This window comes from Chrysemys picta, chromosome 9 (assembly GCF_011386835.1).
Source record: "Chrysemys picta bellii isolate R12L10 chromosome 9, ASM1138683v2, whole genome shotgun sequence".
Lineage (NCBI taxonomy): Eukaryota > Metazoa > Chordata > Testudines > Emydidae > Chrysemys > Chrysemys picta.
Genome location: NC_088799.1, coordinates 76,472,678 through 76,485,401, shown reverse-complemented (window position 1 = coordinate 76,485,401; position 12,724 = coordinate 76,472,678). Strand labels below are relative to the sequence as shown.

General features: G+C 39.9%; 1 protein-coding gene across 1 annotated transcript in view; it reads right to left on the bottom strand.

Moving 5' to 3' along the window:
• The window catches only part of RPS6KA6 (ribosomal protein S6 kinase A6), a 74,872-nt gene that overhangs the window by 40,197 nt on the left and 21,951 nt on the right, over positions 1–12,724 (bottom strand). Inside the window, exons 3-6 of the mRNA XM_005284541.4 lie at positions 12,071–12,187; positions 3,177–3,258; positions 2,218–2,298; positions 332–411 (exon numbers count right to left, since the gene is read on the bottom strand). Coding sequence (XP_005284598.1) covers positions 332–411; positions 2,218–2,298; positions 3,177–3,258; positions 12,071–12,187 — 360 coding nt within the window. The remainder of the gene's footprint in view (positions 1–331; positions 412–2,217; positions 2,299–3,176; positions 3,259–12,070; positions 12,188–12,724) is intronic.

Below are 12,724 nucleotides of genomic sequence, written 5' to 3'. Positions count from 1 at the left end.
GTGCAACAAGACCATTTTTAGATTAGAGAATTTGGTATGGGGAGGTACAGAAAAGAAATTTTAGACCATTATCAATAAAAATCTGACACTGATGTTTCTTAAGCTATGGAACATTGTCCCAAGGGATGGAAATATAAATAAATAAGTAAATAAAAAATGAAATTTCAACTGAACTCCTAAAAACGAATGGGTCAAGAATTAGAGAAAAAGGCATAAGGAACAACCCCATATTGGTAGGGGGTTAGACAAAGATGATATTTTCCAGCTCTAATTTCTGTGCTTCTTTGAAAAATTTTTTACTATTGTATTCAGTTAAAATGTAGGTACTTACCTCTTTGGATAATCGTGTGAATACATCTCCTCCCCTGAGAAAATCCAATATTAAATATAGCTTTCCTTCGGTCTGAAAGGCTGATTTTAAAACATCACAAAACTTAATGGACAGTTTTATATGACAATGGTGAAATTAGACAATACTCAGGCATTCTATAATACTTTTTTATGACTTATTTTAGTGTAATAGAGCACAGTTACTTCTGAACTAAGGTAATTCAATTAGGCATGACAGTTTCATATGAACTACTGAAATTTGTGAACTAATCTGAATAATTAACACCACATGAATGCTGCATCAAGATGTACTATATTCATTTATTTGAGAAATGTAATTTAGTTTTATTAATTTTGTTAATACTTTGTGCAGGGAAGTTTGAAAAAGGTAACCATTACTAATATACTGCAAAGTCTTCGTGACAAGAGATCTCACTACAGCACTGCCGCTCTACTACATCTTTGCTAAGCACGGGGGGACCCCCAATATTTGTACAATAATTATGTTTTTAATTATTGATATGGGAATTAATGAGGTTCTACTATAATAAAATTTGCCCACAAGTTGTTTAGGACCCAACATAACAATCTGAAAAATTAAGAGATTAGGAATTCAAACAAGTCACCCATGCACCACCACACCCACTGGTGTGCCAGTCTCCGTTTTTATATTGGATGAATGTTATTGTACCTAAATTATTGCAAAGTATTGGTTTTAAAAATGGAAAAGAAAAAAATCTGTGGGACATTTTGCAAAATTTGTAGAAAGTCTTTGGGGATCTTAATACTAGTACATGCATTCAAAAATTATTAAAGTATTATATGGCTGTGATGGGGTGTTGTATTCCTCATACTGGCTCTGAGAAGGTTGAATTAGGCCAGGCAGACCCAACCAACCAATTAAGCACCAAGTCATGAAGAGGAGGCTGTGGTTCCTGGAGTAAGAGGGGCCTGCAAGGTGAGAAAGGATGACTGATAGGGACACCGCCAGAGGAGGGCAGAGCTAATCCCCAAGACTGCCATGAGGAGGAGCCACTAGCAGTAAGTGGACCCCGTGGCAATGCCATAAGATTGAAAAATAAACAAGGGATCAGATTCTGTGTGACTTGCTCATATATACGTGCAGTGAATGGGAGAAGCACAAGAAGCCTTACTCCAACCCCTTGCACTGCCCATTAAAAGTCAAGTAATTACATTTTAAACTTAGTGATACATTTTAACGTACTCTTTAGCCTCTTGGGAAAAGCACTATCCTGATCTGAACTACACTGGAACAGATAAGCACGTACATATGAGAAATATTTCCCTAAGAGGTTTGCAATTCACCTCAAGATGTGTTCAAATCTTACAGAAGAAAACTCAGAGACAAAAGGCCTAAATGACAAGCCTCTACACCATGCATAGGCTGTCAATATAGAATGGACTGGGCAGATACTTTGACACAGAGTTAGATGTAGACCATAATAGTGAAAACTGAAATATGCTCGGTAATTATAAAAGGAATGTTTACATAAGTGAGGTATATTCAAACCTCTCAAGGCAGGAATACTGGTTCTGTTAAATTCTGCAGAGGTTAATGCTTCAGAAAGGCTGGATTGATGTTTATCTGTTAATGTCACTTTTTTCCAGCAAATGTGTTTTCCTTATTGTCCTTAGTTACATATTGGAAGGTAGAAATTCTAGTCATCTATGCCTAGCTTTCACATTATCTGTATCTGTTTACAATAACTGTTAACAAAAGTAAGGCAGAATAAGATTACATTTGACGTGCTTAATGAAAGCTAGGTTTTAGAGCAAATGCACTCCAACTATTAAGAAAGAGATGACTAATGCCCTTAACAGCTAATCCTGCCAAAAATATATAGGCAACAGAACAAAAATACCAACCATAGTGCAGTTTGACGATAAATGGATGATTTACTTCTACTAATATATCTCTCTCCATCTTTGTACGAACTCTATCCCGTACTGAAAAAAAGCAGAATAGTAATAAAGAATTCTCTATTTCAGTAAGGTGAAGGTAGGCTGGGAAGGAGTAAATAGTAAATTCTAAATTTCCAGAAAAATATAAAATAATCTTTATTTACCCTTTAAATCATTTCTTTTTATTTTGAGAGATTACATTTTCCCCTCCTACCTCTATATATTTTAGTCTTTCTAAATTCCGCAACAAATCCAGCTATATTTTGTGATCTAGCAAGTTTCTTTTCAAAAATTGTAAAAAAACTGGGGAAGGTTGGATAGGGTTTTTGTTTTTTTTTAAGGCGGTGGGGGAAGAGGGCTTCAGCTAACTTCAACTTCTGGATTCTGCTCCCTGTGAATATGTATTGTCTATTAAGATCATATTTTGGATTTTCTACCAGTAACACTTCATGCCCAAATGTAACCCATAGTGGAGTAGAGTCCAGTGAAGTGTCTTCTAAAGACAGAAATACCTTATAATTTGGCTTACTTTGCTTTCCACAATAAAGAAGGGTTGACTCAAAACTTGACAAATGAACAGTTTTGACCAAATGAGAACCATGGAAAATACAGGAAAAATACAGGAAAACTATTGCTCTAATTCTCTTGCTGTAATAAAAAAAAATGCTAAATGGACTTACAGAAGGTTAATATCAAAAAAAAAAAATTGTAGTCATCTGGACAGGTTTGAAATAATTCTTAAGGCATGGCCTCAGAAAGGTTAATAAAAAAAACTGATGTCAAAGAAAGGATTATGACTTCACTGAAGGAACAGCTTGTTTAAGACAGAAGGCTATTTAATACAAAAATATTTACAATACTGGCTTCAACACAGGAAACAACAAAAGTATTTTCCAAGACCATTATAAAGAAAACACACTTACCTTTTAGAGAAGCTTTTTTCAATACTTTCATTGCATAAAGCTGCCCAGCATCAGGACCAATTATTTTCCTCACAAGAAATACCTGACCCAAAAAATATTTCATATTTCAAATTATTGCAAAAATTGTTATATATAACATTGATCTAGTTTGAACAATAAGTTATTACATCATGGTTTGTTTTAGTATGAGGAAAAGAGAACAGACTATGCACCAAATCATAGCCTCCATAGGAAAAAACTAAGATGATGGGGGTGGGAAAGAGAAAATCAGCAGGTTTTCACAGTACACCATCTTTTTGAGAAAGCAATTATTAAATCCAATAAGGGACAATGGGATCTTCTTTTGGTTGGGTGTAGGAAGGACCACTAGATATTAGGACACGCCTGTGCATGCAGAGCAACAAAAGTAATTGCACTCTCACCTCCCCAAGTAACCGGCACTTGTCAGTTTTTCTACAGAGATCAGCTTAAATTAATGCTTACAGAATGAATATTAACTTACATGCCATGTACCTGCATATTTTACACTAGTGTATTAGGAAAGGGCAGCATGTGAAACAGGTGTCCCTAGCTCTGTCTCCTTCCCTACAAATGCTATATAACCTCAAATAAATAGGGCTTCACATAAAGGTCTCTGAATCTGGAGTGTGAGAAGAAGGGAGTGGGGAAATACACCATTTAAGATCAAGGCTTTGCCACCACCTTGGAGGGTGGGTGTGGGGGAGAGGGGAGCGGGACAAGTACAGAAGTTTTACTACCATTTTGCCCCTCAGTGTGCTTAGATTTGGAGAGTATGATCTTGCAGAGTAACAAATGTGATTAGAAAAATCACGTGCTATGGATTATGTGCATTTCCATTATCCAAACGTCTAATGACTACGAGCTCTTCTAGCATAACTACTGAATTACCATTTCTAATACATTTCAATGAGCAAACATTTACTATATTATCATAACATTAAAGTCCAAACATAGGTTTAAGAGTATGCTAACAAAAATCTGAGATTCAAAAGTCTTTTCATTCTTATATTCTGTCCAGATTTTCAACACTAGAAACAAAAAAATTTATCACTGTGTTTATGGTTTTAACTAGAAGTGGTTAAATAAACGTATAATTAATCTAGTAAATAAAATCTTTTCCATTCCAAGATTCAAGATCCTTCTTCATCCCTTTCTATTGACTGAACTTCTTCCAACCCTGATATTCTATGATTCTATTCTAGGGTTTTTGGTTTTTTAACTCCAGAACAGAAGTGGTACATGGACTTTAAACCAGATTTGAAGAAAAAAATGGTTTGCAAAGGAATTAAATTGTTAATCCTAAAATGTGGCTAGCTACTTTAATTTTTAATTTATGCATTTCCAATTTTGTAGTGTTCATTTACTGTCCCAGACATCTGATATTTCATTTTCCGCAAGGAATGGGACAGGATAAAAGTAGGTTTCATAGTAAAAGAAAACACCAAACCCAATTTATCATTAGAAATGTAACACCACCAAACATTCAGTTAAGATGTTTTTACTTAATATTCTTTGTTTCAAATCACTTCAGATAAATACAGTACAATAAAAAGCATAAAAACAAAATAAAACACATTTCATGGGTTGAAAAAAGATGTGAAGTTTCTCTCGCTATATATCTACATATGCCTAATGAGAGATTTGGTATTCTTTCCTCCGGTTATAGCTGTTTACCAGTAAATACAAGTGTTCGCCTCTGAACAGCACAAGGAATTTTTTTAAAAATTCATATGAAATGACTGCATTTTAGAGCAGGAAAAAAAAATTTCCTAAAGACTTCCACACTAGCCCTTGCTGTTGTTGGAAGTCAGAGAACACTACTGCAGTATTTTGATAATTTTTTGCTATTAGACTAATGTAGGCAATACACCTACACAATTGCCAACAAAATCATAGTGGTTAAAATTAAAAAAGACCCCATGCTTAAATAAAAAAAAGAAAGAAAAAAAACCAAATAGAGGGGAAGTGCAACATAGCGGTCTTCCTCCCACTTCAGTCTTAGAAAAGTATCTGCAAATAACGAATGAAATCTCCAGAAGCTGGAGATTCATCTGGCTAGACATTAAAAACTGTTTACTTATCAGAATGCCCAGAGGCTGCAAAAAAAAAAAAAAAAAAAATCAAATCCCTTGCTCTAATCAGCTACATACATCCAACCACTGCCTTACTTTGCCCCTCCACCCACTAAACCCTATAAGCCTCCAAGTTGACCTAGCTGCAGAGTCCAACAGTCTCTGTTAACCGCTCTGGATGCTCCATTCAAGTTTTCTTCAGAAAGCCAACAATGTATATGCATTTTGATTCCTATCCATATTATTGTGGTGCTTTAATAGCTTAACTGTTCATCCAAAGCTTTCATGTATCTAAGTAGTGATGAGCAAATGCACATCAAATAATCTATTCATTATGTAAATGGAAGATTGCAAAGATTCAGGAGAACTAGAGTCTTTTGATTTCACAAAGCCATCTGAGAAATAGGTCCTCCCCGTCTCACTTGCCCCTCAATCACCCACTTCATTTTCCATTCTTCTCCCTACCGTGGGTCTACTGGCAAAGAACCCCCACCTGAAAGGTGGCATAGAATGCTTGGAAGGAGTACATGCAGTATGTGCTGCAGCAGCAGAGATTAGGCCTGTCTCCCCCTGCTGCTTCTTCCAGCTCCCTACCTCCTTACAGCCACTGCCAGAAAGGGCTGGTCTACACTGGGGGGGAGGTCTATGTAAGATACGCAACTTCAGCGACGGGAATAGCGTAGCTGAAGTCGACATATCTTATTTCGACTTACCTCGGGTCCTCACAGCACGGGATCGACAGCCGCGGCTCCCCCGTCGACTCCGCTACCACCGCTCACCCTGGCGGAGTTCCGGAGTCGACGGGAGTGCGTCTGGGGATCGATATATCACGTCTAGATGAATGCGATATATCGATCCGCGATAGATCGATTACTACCCGCTGATTCGGCGGGTAGTCTGGACGTACCCAAAGAGTGAAGGAGACAGTTTTGGGAGACATGAGGTCACATACAGGTGACGGCTGATAGACAGAATCATGACACCACAAAGAGGGGGAAGAAATAGAAGAAGGGAAATAGAAGGAAAGAAAATGGAGATGGCGAGGATGAAGAGAGTGGGGGAGAGAAAACAATGAACCACAGAACAAAAGAGACCTAATCAGAAGAAAACTGAGAGGATAGAGGAAAATATTGATATGTAAGTACACCTCTACCTCGATATAACGCTGTCCTCAGGAGCCAAAAAATCTTACCGCGTTATAGGTGAAACCGCGTTATATCAAACCTGCTTTGATCCACCGAAGTTTGCAGCCCCGCCCCCCCCCCCCCCCCAGAACACTGCTTTACCGCGTTATATCCAAATTCGTGTTATCTCAGGTCGCATTATATCGGGGTAGAGGTGTAGTACTGAACATTAGGGAATATTAATCAGTGAAACAATAAAACCTAAAGACCACTGAAGGAAAGAAAGACATCACAATATGGACAGGGAGAGAGACAGAAAAGTTATACGTTCCTTTATTTTATAGAAAGACTGCTTTATTCAATCCTTTAATCTATGATTTCATGGTGGTTTGGCTGTTTCCAATAATACAAGATTTAGAAGTTCTCACAGATTTTGGCTGCAGAGGCTAACAACACTTCCCTGTAATTTTAACCCAGAAATTGACAGATCTAGAGTAAGAGCTTCTCACACCCAATCCATGCCTTTTACAGCTTCACTTCCCACCCTACAACAGGTCCCATCGCTGAACTAACTGTTCATTCACCCACTGAAACTTCATCCTTAAATCAACACTGGGCACATCCTTATCATGTGTGCATCAGAGTCCAAAATATGATTAAAAACTGCCAGGAATTTGAGGATAGAGAGACTTCATATCATAGGCATACCACTGAACTAACAACTCAACCAAATTAATGACTGTATGGTTATTTGCCCGTAAAACTAGTCCATTTTAATTTTCCCAAGTCAAATGAGATATACTCTAAATAGTTTTCTGCATTGCCAAGTTTCTCATGCAGTGCTTATAACTAACACATGAGAACATCTGAAAAAAGTTTTAATTCTTAGTTTTACATTTTTAATGCGAGTGCAACAGAAGTAAGTTTAACTTCAAAAATATTATTTTAAAAGCAGTTCTATATCTTTATATTTATTTTTCAATTAAATCAGGTACAAAGTTTTAAGGTCTTGAAGCTCTATTTGGATAAGAATTCAATTCTGCATTTTGAAAAAGTGACCTCACCCAGCCATCACTGAACGAGAACAACTAGAGCCTGGGGTTTTTCACAAAATGTAACACACAGTATAAAAACAATTAAAATGAAAAACTCACCCCAAAGCAGTGGCCCCTGAGTCTCCTGTCCCACAAGGTTGGGCCCAGCTCCCTGTTCCAGCCATTGCAACCTGGCACAGGGGACTGGAGCACCACTGAAGTTTGGCCCATCCGCGCCCCGCCATCCCCCCCCCCCCCCCCCATTATGACTCCCAGACAGGGCCTCCAGGGGCAGGACCCCACTGTGCCCTCCCCTCCCCCGGCTTCCCACATACCCCTGAAGGCAGAACCAGACCCCCAGGTGAAGAGAATATGGATACAACCAAATAACAAAAAACTCACCAAAATAAAAAGAATTTCCCAGAACTCCAAATATAACCTTGGTGGTTAAAGCAACAATCAGTACTGAATCCTGTCAGATGCCTCATCACTCTGTAAGCCCATGGACAGTGATCAGAAAAGCCTTGTATCAATTTCTGAGGGCCAATATATCCATATTCCTTTCTTACACAGGCCCGGCAGCAGTTGTATATGTATTTGTCACCTTAGGACTTGATTACTTCAACTTAATGCGCATAAAGTTGCTCAAAGGCTTAGGAAGGCACTTGGTAGCAGCTATTTACCGAGAGCTAGAGAAGTAGACATCTGTCAGAGTAACTTGGGTGGCTTCAATAGTCCCTCACTGATGAGCACTGCAAGACATCCAGGCATGGAGGTGTGTAGGAGGTCTAAGAGCTCGTGCAACTTCCCCTGAACAACTTCCACCAGAATCTCAAAAGGTACCTGTCATTCTGCATAGCAAATCCTAGAACATTTTGAAGTCATCTGGCTGTAAGGTAGATATTTCAGGTACCACCCCTCATCAAAAGTTGGCAACAAGACAGGTGCTGGGTTGGAACAGTCCTCCACCTGTAAGTCCTCATCAGAGCCCGGATCATCCCACACAGTCAACAAAACTGCAGCATGAGCTGACAGTGGAGCTGATGGTGGGGAAGGGAATCTAGTGGTATGTCTACACTACCCGCCAGATTGGCGGGCAGCGATCGATCCAGCGGGGGTCGATTTATCATGTCTAGTCTAGATGCGATAATTCGATCTCCAAGTGCTCTCCCGTCGACTCCTGTACTCCACCGCTGCGAGAGGCGCAGGTGGAGTCGATGGGGGAGCGCAGTAGTCAACTCACCACGGTAAGTCGATCCAAGTGCGTCGACTTCAGCTATGTTATTCACGTAGCTGAAGTTGCGAAACTTAGATCGATTTCCACCCCCCAGTGTAGACCAGGGCTAGCTCTGGACTGGATTGGGGTGCAGAAGCTGGTCTTCTGGCTTGTAATTTCCATAGTGCTCAGTAAGGCCACAGGTTCTAGTAATTATAGGGAGGAGGAGGACATGAGGTGGCAACCAAGGGATAGTATCAATGGGATAATTAAAAAAATAAGTCCTAGACTCCCACTCAGATGTAAGGGTTTCAATACCTAGAACACAGAGAATGTACTGGAAACTCCTCATTGCTATTATCTGAGCCTGAGGAAGAGAAGCAGTACTCCTCTTGGGGGGTTGGAGCTTGAGTAGCTGGGAGCACACACAGGCTGTGCTCTGTACTAAGCTTGGGGTGTCAGACCATACCTTCATTACCAAAAACAGTGCCCCGTACCAAAGAGGCAATAAAGTACGGCTATGATTTTGTCACAGAGGTCACAAACTCACGGATTTTGTGACTTTCAAAGACCTCTGTGACTTCAGCCCCTAGGGATACCCCTGCCACCCTCAGACTATGCGGGCAGCAGGAGGAGCCCCGCCACCTATGGCCCCGGGGGAGTCCCACAGCTCTGAGCCACCATGGATGGGCAGCGTGGAGCTCTGAGAGCTGGCCCCACAGCTGCCCAGCGGTTTCCCATTTTGTCATGGATATTTTTAGTAAAAGTCAGGGACAGGTCTTCATTGCCTGTGACCTGTCTTTGTCATGGATCTTTTTAGTAAAAGTCACAATCTTCACCTTAGCCACAAGATCCCTTGATATCGCACAGGTTTCAGTACCAAGTACATTAGTGCTGCAGCTAGGCAAATGTAAGATGCTGGTACCAGAGATACCAGTAACAGGGGGTTCAGTGCAAGGGGTTGGTACCTGGTAATTTCTGACTCAGTGAAGAAGCTGGTCCGGGTGTTCTGTGACTGATGCCTGAGTGGGCACCACAGGGTCTCTTCTTGGGCCTTGAACTACTCTTATCAAATGTAATTCAAGGGTATTTCTAGTTTCTTAAGGTAGGACCCAGTGATGGAGGTCTAGACCTCTTCCCCTTACAGATTCAGTCCTCCTTCCTCCCCCTAACCTCTGAGGTTTTAGCAGCTGTGGAGGATGATTCTTTACAAGTGCCTGTCTCAGATATGTAAGCCTAAGAACCAGTGGGAGCACTTTGAGGAGGAATAGTCAAGATTTTCACCCCCAGCCACTTCAGGATCTGAAGAGGAGCACAATGACCTATCCAGGCGAAACAATTCTAAGCAAGACTCTTTCGACTTTTGAGTTCTCTGAGAATGATTTACAAATGGCACTTCTGTCTTGTATGTACCCCTCACCACGTCACAATAAGCATCTCATACGTCCATCAGAAAGAGTAATCTTTAAAGTCTGGAGATGTGCGTTGTCATAATGACGGGATCCCAGTACCAGGAAGTCTCACAGGCAAAGAAAAGGGCTGTTTCTTATAGTAAGAAAGGAAACAAGTAAAAAAAATAGCTCAACGAATCCTCTCTATTTACAATGCAATGGATAGATCAAAGTGAGGGAGAAACTCACTGCTGGTTCCAACTCATATCCACAGTAGGGACAAGGAACTAAGAGTCAGCCCACCCTTCACGCTCTCAGATGGAAGGCACAAGGACACTCAGGCGGCAGGCGCAGCCCAAAACACTGCTGGCCAAATGAATCCGAACTCAAGTGCATGGGGTGCAGATGCTCAGATATTGCAATGTGGACAAATTCACATTTTTGGTCAAGGAGTGTTTGCAACAAAAATCTTTTCAGCAGTGAAATGTTTCATGGTATTGTTCTAACAGAGTCAATTTAGAACTTTGGCCACACTCCTGGTTTAAATATTGCGTATAGTAAAAAGTTAAGACCACACAACATCCAACCAGATGAAAGCTCATGTATACTGATGTAATACCTAACAAGCAAGTTAAGGACATATCCCGGCAAAGGACTAAAGTCAACATGTCAACCCCCCATAGCATCCCCATTTAAGGCTGAAACATGTTTCTCTAGTCCATGCTGTATTCTATTAATAGTTCTTTCTAAACTCTAATCAAAACCCGCTTTTTCAACCTACTGTTTAATGTCATTACCTTCCTCTAAGCCCCACAGACAGGTGGGTATCACATACATTGAATAAAAAAACATTTAAAAGGTGGGCGAGTCGGACTTAAGAGAAAAAAGTTGGCTAAACAACAATTCAGGGGGTATATATGGCAGGTCAAGCATATATAACGGGTGTTTTTACAATCATACAACGGGTATAATTAGGAGTTATGGAATAAAAGAAGGGATCATTTATGCTGAACTTCATAGGAAGCTTCTTGACAGATCTATTAGGCTGTGAAATAGTCTCCCAAGGAAAGTCTCAATGCACAGGTCAATTAAAGCTAGACTGGATAAAGAACTAGTAAGTGCACAACAGGGAATAATCCCACATTAGCAGGGAGATTGAGTAGATAAAAGACCTTTCCCAGCTCTCACTTGTGAGAAAATATGTACTCCACATTTAGAGACAGTAACTGTGGAAGAGGATAAAGGAAACTTACCACAAATATCAAGAGATACTATATACCCTTCCACAAGAGTTTTATCCTCCTCATGTGACATGGCTAAGTAAATGAACCCCACTGTACATCTCTTCTGCAAGAAACTGACAAGTGATCTCAGCATGGATAACAGGAAGAATGGAGGGAAAACACTGGTCTTAGTTAGACTTAGTTATAGCAACAAAAATGTCTAAAGGACATGCAAGTTCAGATTAATAGGGGGCTATGGGCACAAAGTTTAAGTTTTCTAATACTGTCACCTCCACACAAGAACTTGCAAGACAGGGAATAACTTCCTCAAAAACAAGCCAATTTTCACAGGTGCGTGTTTGTGGCTTATTAGGCCTCTAAAAACTATGTCAGCCTTCTCTAACTCAGTTTCAAACTGTTGATGGTAACCTGTTTCATCAAGATTAAGAATGTTTTTGTATTATTCTGCACCCAACCCTGCAGTCCTGTTACTTATAGGAAAATTACCCTCGAGTTTAATGGGAGTTTTGCCTGCATGAGGACTGCAGGATAAACAATACGGTGATCAAAGGGAGAAATTCATGTCCTGCTTCATAGGCAGAGTTGTAATGTACAAAGGCCTCAAGAATCCATCAGTATCCAGTGATACTGTAAATTCTACAGAAAAAAAGATGTACTTTTGACAGCAGTCAGGAGGATTCAGAAGCTATAAAACCAACTTTAATGGAGAAGTTCATTAATGTTAACAAGTAGGACTAAGTAGCTGTCTATTAGAAGTAGAGGATTGGAATAAAAAGGAAGTTTGTATCTTACCTTTCCAAATGATCCCTGACCAAGAACCTTAAGTAATTCAAACTGTGCGGGATCTGCTTTCTCACACCCTTCTTTCACATGGTGGGTAATAGGAATTTCTTTCACATTTCCTTCATCCTGTAAAATAAAAAAAATAAAAATGAGGCGGGGAATCCTGAACCTGAAGTCTGTTTCTTCACCAAATTCCCTTCCACTAAGACAATATTCTTTATGGAAGGGTTGTAAGTAGATGATGGATTGTAACCATTACAAGTTTCCCAAAATGAAAGGAATTACAGCATCACAATAGAGATTCTATAGCTAAGGCTGAGGTGGCACTTCCATTCTAAATCCCTGGCTTCAGTTCCTTTTAGCTTTCTCAAAAATCACCATCTGGGCTGAAATTTGCGCTTGGCCTTGGCCAAAATATTGTTAATTAAAATTTACTGGGGATTCCTTCATCTTTTTGAGTTAACCGAGAATAAAAGCAAGAGTCCCGAACAAACAACAAATGATGTTATTGACCTGAACAACAGAAGGATGTGCGTCATTTGGTGACAGTCAACTGGATCTGAATAGTCTAACTAAGCTTAAGAATTCTTCATCCAATGGAAAAGCCACCCCTGTGATATGTAAAACAGTTCACAGAAAGATCAGTCTTTGCTGTGATCAGTT